The sequence below is a fragment of the Artibeus jamaicensis genome, unplaced genomic scaffold (assembly GCF_021234435.1).
Source record: "Artibeus jamaicensis isolate MK-2021 breed Jamaican fruit bat unplaced genomic scaffold, CSHL_Jam_final contig_354, whole genome shotgun sequence".
Classification (NCBI taxonomy): domain Eukaryota; kingdom Metazoa; phylum Chordata; class Mammalia; order Chiroptera; family Phyllostomidae; genus Artibeus; species Artibeus jamaicensis.
This window is the reverse complement of record NW_026521803.1, coordinates 19660679-19674444: the sequence shown is the minus strand read 5'-3', so window position 1 is coordinate 19674444 and position 13766 is coordinate 19660679. Positions and strand designations below refer to the sequence as shown.

General features: G+C 47.0%; 1 protein-coding gene across 1 annotated transcript in view; it reads right to left on the bottom strand.

Moving 5' to 3' along the window:
• Positions 1-5545: 5545 nt before the first annotated feature.
• MOCOS (molybdenum cofactor sulfurase) overlaps positions 5546-13766 on the bottom strand; it is a 53621-nt gene continuing 45400 nt past the window's right edge. Inside the window, exons 12-15 of the mRNA XM_037154518.2 lie at positions 12293-12398; positions 9727-9865; positions 7232-7336; positions 5546-5740 (exon numbers count right to left, since the gene is read on the bottom strand). Of these exons, the coding sequence (XP_037010413.2) occupies positions 5588-5740; positions 7232-7336; positions 9727-9865; positions 12293-12398 (503 nt within the window). The 3' untranslated portion in view covers positions 5546-5587. The remainder of the gene's footprint in view (positions 5741-7231; positions 7337-9726; positions 9866-12292; positions 12399-13766) is intronic.

The window sequence follows — 13766 nt, the reverse complement described above, 5'->3', positions numbered from 1 at the left end:
GAAAAAGGTGACAGAATATTCAAAATAAAAAGAGACCTCTGGACTCCAACTTGCAATGGATAAGAAGCAGGCTAAGAACACTATTTGTCTGTAAAATGTAATCACTTAACACTACAGGGTCCAGCATGAATAACGCCCCTTTGTATTACAAAATCTTTTATTACAAAATCATAAGCATATAATTCTGTAAGATAACAATATCACACTCAAGCATACATACTGTATGACATTTTAGGTGAAATGTTCAAATTAAAATTATAAATTATTACACCCATATTATTACTCTACCAACCACACTCGAGCCTGTGTTACTTCTGCCAGACCCTGTGTTTTATCTGCCCTCAGTTCTGTGGGTCAGCAGTTCAGACCGGGCTCATCTGGGGCCACTCATGCAGCTGCAAGTATCTGGAAGTTTGACTGGGGCTGGTTGGACTAAAACAGCCTCTGTCCGTGTGTGGCTAAGTATGCTGGCTGCCCCGGGGATGGCCCATCTCTCCTCCTTGTGGCTTCTCATCCAGTAAGGTAGACCCGGCTTCTTCCCATTGGCAGTCTTAGGGTAGCATTCTAAGGGTCAAGAGCAAAAGCTTCAAGGTCCCTTGTGCCTCAGGCTCAATTTATGCTGTGCCACTTTTGCCACTTTAGTTTAAGTCAAATCAAGTCAAGGCCAGCCTAGATTCAAGAGGCAGGGAAATAAATTCCACTTCCTGATGGAGGGAGAAACATGAGCCCCAAATATGAGTAACTGTTGCCATCAATTTTTCCACAATGTAATACACATAATATACAATTCTAAGTTAAAAATTATTTTCAACACTTGTTATTACCTGTGTTGTTAGTAATAGCCATTCTAACAGGTGTGAGGTGGTATCTCACTGTAGTTTTAATTTGCATCTCCCTAATAGCTACTGAAGTTGAGCATCTTTTAGCATGATATCCAACCGATACCCAAATATTGGTCGGATATTATGCTAAGTGAAATAAGTCAGCCAGAAAAGCTAGGAACTGTAGATTTCACCCATACGTGGGATATAAACCTGAAACTTGTGGACACGGACAGCAGTGTGGAGGGTTACCGTGAGGAAGGGGGAGGGAGGGGGAGGGGTGGAGGGGGCCTAATCATGGTGACAGAAGATGGTTTTACTCTGGGTGGTGGGCACGCAGTGCAATATGCAAATCTTGTATCATAGAATCGTACACTGGAAACCTACATGATCCTACTAACCAATGTCACCCCCTTAATTTAATGAAAACTCGAAAAAACATTTTCACTTGGAATTTTGAGGCATTGCTTCATTTTTGCCCCTGAGATCTGTGGTGTGGCAATTATTGACTTTGTATGTAACTTTTCTTTTCCCTCTCTCTGGAAGATTTGGACCCTTCTGGTTATTTACAATATACTGACGTTTCCTGATGAGGTTCGCCGCTGTGAGTTCATTCATCATGTTGACATTCCATTGGTATTTTTGACCTAGAGATCTTCCTGTTCTTTGATCTGTGGGAATGCTCTTATATTATTTCCTCTCCACAGTTTTCTCTACTTGCTTTTTCTAGAACTCCTATTATGTTGATGTTGGACCACTAAACAGATTCTATAATTTTCTTAACTTTTCCACTCTGTTAACCTCTGATTATTTTGTTATACTTTCTGAGAAATTTCTTCAAGTATATGTTTCTCCTCTTTTACTGAATTTTTAATTTCCACATCCATGTTTTTAATCTTCAATAACTCTTTCTTTTCTCTGACTTTTTAAAAAGATACCTTATTCTTGTTTCCAGGATTTTCCTGTATTATTAATTGTATTTTCTTTGAAGTTTTCACCTCATTGAGCTGTTTCTGTGTTCTTCAAGGTTTTTGTTTCTTTTTTTCAGTTTTGTTCTTTTATTGTAGAGGTTGATCTCCCATCTTTGTGGCCCTTGGCTGTCCACTCACATTAAAAGCTGACTGTCAGTTCAGGGGTATAACAGGGGCGCATCGCCTGCTGGGCTTCACTACAGATCAAGCCAGAGGGCGAAAGGCTTTTTCCCTGAGTATCTGTAGGTCCTCTCTCTAGGGAGGTTCACTTGACCCAGGAAAGTCCTTCCCAGGATTGCCCTGGAGCAAGAGGGGCCCCTGCCTTCTGCTCTGTGCTTTCACCCCTGCTCAAAGCACAAGGAGTCCACAGGACCAAGAGGTCATGCTCACCTTGGACCCAAGCTGCTCTCTCTTGATCGTTCTCCCAGCATCTGGATCACAGGCACCGCTGCCTGAATGACTCGTATCTCCAAGGCCTGTGTGTGCTTTCCCCAGATGGTCCTTTAAGAGTGGCCCCCGCTGCACCCTAGGCCGGAGGAGAAGCTAAGAAGGGTCTGTTTGCTGCGGAGTATCGGAGTATCAAGGGAGTGGAGACAATCAGTTTCTAGCCACAGGTGGAAGATAAAAGACCAGGTCAGGTCTTTTATGTGTGTGTGGCCCGTTTATTTTAGAAAATGAAAAATAAATGTGGTTTATTCTGAAAACTGCAAAAAGCAGGAACAGGAAAGGAGAACAGCAAGAAAAACAGGCAAAAGTAGATTTGTGGCAAAAATAGCAAGGCTTAGCATCAGAACCTCTCACTTGTACAGACCTCCTCTAAAGCCCTTTCTTTTCTCATGCAAGTAAATGTTTGTTTTTGTACCTAATTTTTATTTTGTATTATTTTCCTTAAAGATGGTTTTAAAATTGCATAAGCTTCACAGCAACAAAACCTGGATATGCCGCTGAGACCAGGGACTATATATTAAAACTTGGGGGGCGGGGGGCAGGGAATGAGACAGGGACAGAGATGCTACCTGGCAAAACAGCTGATTCAAAGCAGCATACTTTAAAAAAAAAAAAAAAAATCCTAGAGGACTCCAAAAGAATGGTTCAAGCAATGTAGTGTGAAAATTAATCTGGCCAAGAAATAATTCAGGAACTAACATTTAAAGGACCCTGGCTTCAACAAGGAAAATTTCCAGCATCGGTCTATTAAGGAAGCAGGCGGAGAGAGGTGCCCTGGTGTCTGCTACCCTTTAGGCTGTGCTGACCCTGAAGTCGGTTTTCAGCCTCCGGGACTAACAAAATCTGCACTTACCCAATGCTTCCACTAGGTGGCAGACATGGCTTACTCAAAAAATGATTTTGCCTCACTGCCAAAACAAAAAGTCTCATTTGGTTCTCAATTTTATAGGTTAAGTACTGTGGTTTTCATCGCTTTTCAGATGAGCCTAAGCGATGTTCAATAATTTGCTCAGATACAATGACGTTCGCCACGATTTCAACTTGGAGATTTGCAAGGTGAGATACATTAGAGTTAATTTTGTCAGCACGAGGCAGGGAACTGGGCAAAGGCACACTAGAAAGTGTCTGTCAGCTTTCCTTCTCTGTCCAGCTGTGCCTTGAACTATCCCCGACTGCACATGGCATACAGTATGTCTGGGACATTCTGCTCACACCTATTTATTAGTCTGTCTTTCCCCTCTTAGTGTGATCCCCAAAGTGAGATTCTGAAATGCAGGTGCTGTCTCTTTCATTTCTGTAGTCCTACAACCTGTTCAGCACATACTGAATGGAAAGGGAGTCTTTCAGCGGGAGGAAGGAATCACCACCGCCCTTCCCTACCCACCAAGGCTGAGGAGGGGCGAGGTTGAGTCTCAATGTGAAGAAGTCAGCACCACCACCCTCCCCGAAGGAGTCTTGGCACTCACCCTAAGGCATGCAAAAGAGACCCTCTCCCCCAGCTCCCAGAATGGAAGGGAACACCCAGAAAGACATGGTGATGTCGCCTGTACTGGGGACTTGAAAACACCACAATGTCACTCTCGGTGACTGTGACTTGGTGTTAGAAGTAGTTTCAAGGGATGTGACAGTACCCTTGGTTTTCCTATTCTTTTAGAACCGTGTGGGGCCAGTCTTCAGGAGGTGGGAACCAAGGAAGGGACCCGAATCCCAAATGCACAGGGAGTCTGAATATGAAACCACCCACAGACTATAGAAAACGCGTTTTTAGCTGAAGCCTCTGTGAGAAGTAGTACGTTTCAGAAAGGTGGTGGATGAGGACAGACACACATACAGGATGCAGTAGTGCTGGGTCGTAGAAGAGGCCCAATTTTTAACAAATAGCGTGAAACAATGAAACGCCCACAGACCCTCAGTTGCCTCCTCCTTCACTGACCTCAGAAACCACCCTCTGAGTGCAGGGCCAGCCCTCACACTCAATTCTGCGAGCCAGGGGACAGACTGCAAGACAGGCCTCCTCCTCGACCACCCTCGGGAACAGAGCCACGCCTCCTCTTCCAAATCGCACCGAGAGCTGGAAGCAATATAATGTCCTGCAAATAAGATGACAAATCGACTCCTAATTCCTGGGGACTCTGATCAGATCAGACGCAGACGCCTGGGCAAGATGCACTAAGCAGTTAAGCAGCAGAGAAATGGGAGCACACTAGCTTTAGGAAGAGGCTATGGGCAGTGGGGGACAGGGGGTGGAGAAAGAGGAGTGATGGACACGTGAACAATCCAGGTGGATGGGTCTGAAGGCCTGGCCAGTGACCTGGGGTTCTCACCTGGGCTCCAGGCTTCAGCAGGACCCCGACAGAGTGGAGGTGGGAGTGTATAAGCTCGTTCCATGTTGTTCCAGATGACGGGTTAGGCCCATGGCCAGGAGGCACAGGGAGGCGGATACAGCTCAGGCTAGGAGGACGTTCTGAGCAACTCGGTGGGACAGTAACTTCATCAGAGAGTGAGTTTTCCATCACTGGACCTGTGCAACTGGCGACTGCAGCAACACTGGTCATAAATGGCACAGACCATTGCCTCAGCCTGCAACGTTCCTCCTGATGGTGATTTGAAGGCACTGGGGTGGATGGACCAACACTAGCCAGTGGGCTGTGCAGGGGAGCACAGTGATTCCAATACCACCACCCGCACTGAGTATGACTACAGGCCCATGAGGGGTCCTTGTGCATTACCTCAGAGGGGGAGAGGAGTGGTGGGCGGGGACAGGAAGCAAGAGGAAAGGGGCTGATGGCCTGAGCCTTTGCTCAACCCATAAATGCCCTGGTCAAAGTGTTCCTGGGGAAGCGGCCACAAGTTGCACCCTGGACCCACCTCCTCTACGTACGTACATGGAAGGTGTGGGCACATTCTCACTCCTGCAAGATTAGACTCCCTTTCTCCATACAAGGGGCTGAAGAGCAACGTTTCTTTCTGAAGACAAAGGAACAGCGTGGGGGACGTAGCAAAACAGAGGAGGTTAAATGTTCCCAGTGAGCTTCAGTGCAAAGCTCATCTAATTAAAACTACCTTACGTCCAGTCCACGTGGAAGCCTTCCCAGCGTGGGCGCAGCATTCACACTGAATCTGCCTCACAGAAAGCAAGGGGGACTTGGAACTGCCCTCCCGGGCAGGCGGTGCACAGGAGGAGAGGCAGGAGTTAGGCGGAGGAGGGGGCCAACAGCACTGTCCACCCCCAAAAGGAAAAGAACTCTCCTAGTTCAAAAGACCAACTTCTACTGAACCACGTGCTGATCTTAATAAGAGCAGAGATAGTTGTAAAAGACTAATTTTAATTTATGCTGAAAAATAACTTTAGAAGATAACATCCGGACGTTTCTCGGAGGCAGGTAAATTGGGACATTCGATATTTCCTTTCAACACCGGGAACACCTGAGAGCCTACAGACAGGAAACTTGGAGAAGACAAATCCAAAGCCATGTGCATCAGGTACACGCCAAAGTTCACCTGTGAACAAAACGGCAGCAAGAAGCCAGATGAGTGGGCAGTTGAAATCATTTTGCAAACGGTAATATTGAACTAAAACTAAGTCAGATCTTCCGAGGCAGGCGCTGAGACTCCATAGTCCTGTCACGCAGTAAAGCGGAGTGGAAACCAAGGAGGACCTCACTGTGAACACAGACTCTCGCTCTAGGGTGAGCTTCCCGACAGTCACCCCGTCCCTCTTCGGTGCTGGGCTCGTCCCTTTTCCTCCTTCCCTGTCTGCCATGCATTTTCCTTGAGAACATGTGATGCCAGTTAGGTTCCCCAAATTCTCCAGGATAAAGACAAAAGGTCCTAAACGAAGTCTACTCAAGGTCTGCCATCAATGCCAGTGAGCCGGCAGGAACCTCTGGAGCGTGTGACGTGTCCCAGATCCGTCCATTCCTGTGACATCACCATGTTCCAGGCACCAGACCCGGGGCCGGGATTGAGGGAATTCCTAAACACGTGGACACATGTGCGTGAAGAGTACACACGAACTCTCAGCACTGTCTTTGTAATTCTTCTGTAAATCTAAAAATATTCAAAAAAGTTTGAACGTAGTAAAAGATGTGTACACATGAGAACTGCAGTGATGCTCTGATGTACGACAGCATGTGTGCCCAGCCATGCCCTCTCCGGCATGGTGCAGGCTCCAGGTCCCCATGCCACCGGGTGACGCAGCCTGCCTCAGCGAGCAGGTGGACGTGTTGGTGTCACGCTCCAGTGCAACACCTGTGAAGGTCACATCTACCCTGTATCTGCAGAGAGACCATGTCAATCAAATTCTGTGAACCAAAACTCTGGTTCTGGAGAAACATGGAAAACCGTGCAGAACACTGTACCCTGATTTAACCTGCCAATTTATTATCGGAGTGAGATTATGTATTTGCACTAATTCAGTCAGTTTTCAAGAACTGCTCCATGCAGCCTAACTCCTTACTTGACTTCCTAGAATTCTTTGCAAACAAAAAGTCCTACTAGATAGCGATCCTGAAACCAAACCTCCCTAACAAATCGGTCTGTCAGAGGGTCAGCCTTTCCAGTCTGGACTCCACGTCCACAGCACTTCGTCACTTCGTCACAAGCTTAGTGAAGTGACATTTACTGTGTTTCTAGGAAACCACTCTATTCGCCATAAGGCATTGTACACTGCATGAGAATTCTGCAGAGAAGAAAATAATACAGAGTTGCCTTCCTTATCTACTCCTTATTTATACACTCCCTGTCTCTTCAACAAGATTAGGGGGCATCAGAAGCACACATAATAAAAGCCCCATGGAAGTGAAAGTACGAATAAAAACCAAAGATCAGGTAGAGCCACACAGGAAGTCAGAAACTTAATGGTACCCATCAGCTTTTGACTGTTTCCCTCCCGGCTTCTAAAAATTACTGGGCACTTCTAGGGATATCGTTCTGGGTAGATAACACGCCAGGATCTTAAAATGGAATGTCATACTCTGTATTCATGCTTACCTTTCGCTCTCGATATTCAGAAAGCTTTTGGAAAACATCTTGGTTTCGTTGCCCAGTTTGCTGGTCAATGCAAATCATCTGGCACCTGTGACAAGGCCCCAAAACCTGGGAGGTGAGGACAGAAAAGACAGTGTTGAATGAAAACGACCAGACTCTCCGACTCTGCAGGGAGGACTCTGCATCCAGCAGGGTTTGGGTTGGCCTAGACTGTCCCCTTGCCAGTTTCAAACTTACACACAAATGCTCAATAATCAACTCTTAACCGTAATGAGCCAGAGGGTGGCGCCTCTTCACAATGCCACTAGGGAATCATTCCTGCTTGTTTATCAGCGGGAAAGGCTGTGCTTCGGGGCTTTACAGAGAAACAGGAGTGGTTGCGACTCTCACACGATCACCGATCACCGGGAGGCAGTGGGGAGTCTCCAGGAAAAAAAGATCTGGCTGATGCGGACGGAGAGGAGGAGATGAGCAGCCCCTCACAGACTCTCTGGGAGGAGGCACCAGAGAGCCCCCAAGAGTGTCCCTGTCCTCTGGCCCAGCAATTCCAGCACCAGGAATTCAACCCAAGAAAAGAATCTGAAGTGCACACACAGATTCAAGTACAAGGGCATTTCTCACATCATTTCTAATAGGGAAAATCTGGTAGTATCTTGAACACCATATAGCAGAGAACGGTTAAGCCAACCTTGCTACACCCATATGGCATGTCATGCAGGTTTTAAATTTTATCTATAAAGGGCTTTAAGTAAAATGGAAAGTGTTTATTTTTACAAGCAAAATAAGCAGGAAGCAAACTTACACGTGCATTACTGTATATGTGTGCGCATATGCATACACTCGTACACACATGCACACACTCCAAAGACACAGCACACAGCTTCCTACCAGGGGTCCTACTGGCACTTCTGTTCTGGATGGTCCGCCATGAGCATGACTTGCTTTTATAGGAAGAAAAGTCCCCCATAAATGTTAACATAAAAAAGGAAAGAATGCTGTTCAGCAGTGACAAGATTTTTTTTATTGCACACAAAAAAGAGGCAAAGGCACTTGACTTTCTCATGACCACTTTCCCCTCTGCTCACACACAGGCAAGCACAGAGGAAGCACTGGAATAGAAATACCAGCACTCAACCAAACCTGGATGCATCTCGGCCTCTGCCTGTCGCCCGTGTTCTGGCTGTGGGGCATTACACCACAGGAAACATAACCTCACTGTGGTGCCCACCTTCAGATTCCAGCCTCCTCATAAGCAGCTGCCATGCCGTAAAGGAGCTCTGCCCAGCATTCATGGTGGGGCGCTCCATAGACCCATGACCTCTGCCGGCCTTGTTTCCCCATCCAGCTCCTTGGCTGGGTTTGGTAAGGAGTCCAGATGCTATTTCTGAGAAGCCCAGCTCAGGCTTGGCCCTTAGGCACGCTCACACATGGAAACTGTCATGTTAGGAACATGAGAAGCCCTGAGATGGTTTATTCAACTGGCTAATAACACAACTATTGTTAGAGTGATTTCTTGCCCCACTGAAGAACCAGGCACATTCTGTGCAGACGAGCATCCCTCTGCCTCTAGCTTCTCCTTAGCTTTCCTGTCCATTCATTCCCACCACAATGACAGAGCAAGGACTCTGTGCCAGGACTGTTCTGGGCCCCAGAGGTACAGAAGGGACACGACAGACCTGGTCCCCATCCTTGTCTGTCCTGAGCAAATGAGCAGGTGCTGTGCAGAACCTGACTGTGTACTGGGTCAGAAACATCCTTTCCAAGAAGGTAACACACGAGCTGAGGCCATGAAGTAGCTGCTGAAAGGCTGTGCCAAGTAGAAGAGGCAGCAAGGGCAAAGGCCCTGGGGCAGGAAGCCTGGCTCCATTAAGGAAGAGAGAGAAGGTGGATATGACAGGCAGAGGGGACAGGGTGGTGAGTTTGGAGAGGCTGGTGGCTTAGGAGAAGATGGCAGGCTCAGGTCTGGAGGACGCCTGGGGGGGGCCTCCCAAGCCTTGGAGAAGGGGTACCTAGTGGCTTTGCCTCTGGCTGCAATCTCCTCCCCAGCAAGCCAAGAGGCTGGAGCATGGGGAGAAGGTGCAGCAGCCATTGCAGGGAAGGGCCACTAGGCATCTGAGGTCCTGCTCCATGAGCTTCAGACAGCCAGAAAGTCCAGCAACTCCAGCTGGACAAACTTCTCTTGGACACAAGCATCCCCAGAAAACAGAACTAAGCCTAGACATAAGGACAAGGTGGAGGAAGCACCGAGCCCTCCGTCACCTGTACGGGTGCATTCGCTCTTCCTCATGTGAAACTCACTGCTGCCACGGTTGTGGGGAACCAGGGACGGGTCATTGCCAGGGGCGCTGCAGGATGCAGATGTCACACACCCTCCTGCTGAGGCTTCCTAGGTAAGAGTCAAAGACTAGGAGAGATTCCCACCTGCCACCACCCTGGACTAAGCTTCAGCCTCCATTAGCAGCCCTTAAGGAAGGATAACAGAACTTCCCAGAACTCACCTGGAAATGCAGGGAACCAATTAAAATCTCATCCCACTTCTCTTCTTCAAAAGCTTTTGTTCCACTAGTGATAATGTTGGCTCGGAAACGTGAGATGATATCCTTCATCGGGAATAATTCCTCCTTTCCATTCTCATCACTGTTTAAGACATATCAAAAAGGGAAAGGGGGAGGGGTGGATAATTACCCTGTTATAACAATTCAATGTTTCTGCTGTTTAAAACCTGACTTCATCAACTGTACTCTGCCCTGAGGCCTAGGTGACTGGAACAAGGTTTCACCGTGAGGCCCAGCGGCACCATGGGCGAGACAGACCTCTGTGGCCTCCTTCGGGATGTGGGCCCAGGTCTGGGGAGAGGCCCACAAGGGGCAGTGCAAAAGGTGAGTAGACTCTTCTAAAGGTCTTAATTTAAGACATGAACGATTTCGGAAACCAGGAGACTAGAAGCCAAGTGAATAAACTTCTGAGAAAATACCTGTTCTACATGGTACGTCAGGATAAAGCATTTAAAGAGTTTCTAGCTTCGCTACCAAGGCGTCACACTCTTTGGGGGATATTAAAACATCATAAACAATACGGAGTATATTTGGGAGGTGATATTTACTTCCTAGCTCCCATTCTGTTTGCAATTTGTGAATGCGTATGCTACTTTTATAATTCTTGTTTAAAGTTTGCGTTGACAGCCATGAGGTCCTATGAGGCGGCTCTCTGCACCCCCAAGGGAAAGAGCATTAGAAAAGCATCTGAAAATGTAACGAAAGGGCACAATGCTGTATATCGCTACGTTGAGTGTAAGAACAGGTGGAACTCCCCGCGGTGAAAGCAGTGGGAACCTGCAGTGGGGTTCACGAGAGGAGGCAGAGGGAGGCTTCTGAGTACTAGAAATGCTCTCCACTTGACCTGGGTGCTGCTCACGTAAGTACACACGTCTGTCAAGTTCACTGAGCTGTGGACTTGATGATGTTTGTGCTTTGTTGTACTTCAACAAAAATACTGAAAAAAATTGTTTAAGTTGGGAGAAAGCGTTGCGTATGGCAGGGGTTTTCCCTGGAGACAGAGCTCAAGGGCACTGGGGGGGAAGGGGCCCATCCACAGCTGTGTCCAGTCCCCTTCTCAACAGTGAGTGGAGTGAGGGGCTGGGAGCAGGAGGCTAAGTCTGGCTTTGCCTCCCACTGTGGGACTCCCATGACCTTAAGAACTACAACTTCCTAACCAGGGAAGCGTTAGCACCTTCCAGGCCTAAAATCCTTTGATTATAGATTTACCCTCCAGGTCATAACCCTTCCTTCTATGCTTTATTCAAGGGACAGTTTTGTGTCCAAAAGCTGTTATGGCCAACATGTATAGGATGGCAGTTGGCAAATCTGAAAACAACACAAAGATACATCAACCAGGGCCCCCAGGGACTGTCACTGTGTATGAGCCGTGGGACCATTTCTCTTACCTTTGGGCACCTGTCCCACCCATCCCGGGGTTTGTCAGCCTTGCACCAACTGGCTGGAAACGTGGCCCCCTCCTGGTGGGAACCAGGGTTGCATTGCAGCAAGCCTGTCTGTACCTCCTACCTCCCACACCACACCTCCCAGAGACCGCAGACCTGCTCTCTCCAGGGCTCTGGGCACCTGAGGAGGAGGGTCGCTCCATGCCGCTCAAACTCAGTGAACACTCAGGGACCCAGCAGCCACGCCCACTTTGCTCCCAAGAAGGCTGAGCTGGGCCAGGGCCAGGGAGCAATAGTATATGTTCTTGCTAGTGACTATAAACAGGAATTACTACGAACAGCCTCTTTGTCACATTTATTAAGCTGTACTCGTGTATCTTTCGAGTGTGTGCACAAACACACAGGACTCTGGGGCCTGTGCGAGTCATAGGATGCCTGGCTCATGGAGCTGACAGTGGGGACTCTCTGTCCCCTGGACTAGGAACAAGCAGTCCGGCTCTCGCACACAGTGATTTTTTCCCTAATTGTCTGATGACCTTGGGACAGCAATTTCCTCTAGAGTGATGAGGGAGACTGGACCGGCCAAGGCCCTTTCCGAGCTGACCTCATCACTGTCAGGGCCCTTGAGAGAGCACTGGGTGGGACCGAACAGGCAGGGTGCTGGTTCTGAAGAATGATACAGACAAGTGATATCTACAACTTTAAAACCTTTCATAATGCCTCTTCTTTCCCCTCAAAAGGACTGTGGAAGTAGAGCAAGGCTCCTAGGGCAGAGAAGACAGCAGGAAGGTGGGCGACGTAATTAAATCACATTAGTGGCGATCCCATTAAAGCAGGTGTTCAGAAATGGAATGATTAAAAAATGAGAATTGGGGTTCTCTACCAAGCATCTTGAGGGCATGAAGGTCGTTGGAAAATAAAAGAGAGCTCTCAGAAAGGTAAGTGGGAACTAACCTGAAGGGCTTTGTAATTTTTCTCAGTCTCAGTCTCTTCACAAACAGTCTGGACCCCATGACTCAGGAACTGTCCCCACAGATTGGTGCCAGGCTCACTTGCAGGGCAAGTGGTTACACTTGCATGTCACTTGTCAGGTAAACAGCAAATAGGAAAAGGATCTCTCTTACCTGGCGGTTAACTGCTGCTGAAGTTCCAAAACACTGGGTCTATTCACCAGCAGATACTGGGCCTCATTAACCAGGGAAAGGGTGGCTGTTGCACCAGCAGACTGACCTAAAAGTGATGGCATATTTAAAGAGACATGGAAACAACCTTACAGTTCACTGACGGATGACTAAATAAAGAACATGTGACGTATATATATACACATATACATATCTCTCTCTCTCTGAGGTCTGTCTGGAAGAAGTCCAGCCATTGTTAATATAGCAATGGTTTGTGAGACATTGATGTAAACCGGAAGCCATGGGGAGTGGACTGCAATGCACATGTGTGAACAATGACGACTTCACTGTACTAGTTGCAGGGCGGGGTGGCGGGGGCCAGTGTAGTTGACACTAGTAAGTGAGCAGCATGTGTACTGTGTGGCCCCCGAATTCAAAACAACTGAGAGATTAGGGCAACAAATCTGCATCGAATTTTGTGTTAAGCTTGAACATTCCTCCACGGAAACTATTCAGATGATTCAGAAGACCACAGCTACGGACAATTGGTCATTGGCAGCTTCATCACGACAATGTGCCCCCTCGTGCATGCAGAGTTTTTTTGGCAAAACATCAAATCACCCAGGTGACTCAGCTCCCCTACAGCCTAGATTGGTGTCCTGTGACTTCTGGCTTTTCCCAGAACTAAAATCACCTTTGAAAGGGACGAGATTTTAGAACTCGATGTCTAAAATCCTTCCTTTAGAATTGATGAGATTCAGGAAAATACAACAGGGCAGCTGATGACAATTGGGAGAACTGTGAGGTCCCAAGGTGCCTATGTTGAAGGGGACGGATGTGTCATTGTCCTACGTACAGTGTTTCTTGTCTCTCATCTCTTCTTCAATAAGTGTCTCTATTTTTTATATTACATGGCCGGATACCTTCTGGACAGACCATAATATTTTTCAGCCATAAAAAGGAGGAAATCTTGCTATTGGAACAGCACAGATGGACCTGGAGACTGTTATGCTAAGTGAAATAACTCAGACAGAAAAAGACAAACACCATATGATGTCACTTATATGTGAAACCCAAAGAACACAAACTAAAGCAACCTCACAGACGCAGAGAACAAACTGGGGGTTGCCAGAGGCAAGGGGGGGTGGGTAAGCAAAATGGGGGGAGGAGGTCGAAACTGACTATAGTAAATAATATTGTATTTCATATTTGAAGTTGCTAAAAGAGCAAGTTTTAGAAGTACTTATTACAAGAAAAAAATGTAACTACGTGTGGTGATGGGTGTAAACTAGATTTAGTGTGGTGATAATTTTATAATATATATAAACATCAAATCCATTGTGCTGCATACCTGAAACTAATATAATAGTTTACATATATAATGTTATATGTCAATTATACCTCAAAATTTTAATACACTTAATTTTTAAATGTTAAAAATAAAATAAAAGAAGAGTTGCTTTCTTGGAAGGCAAAT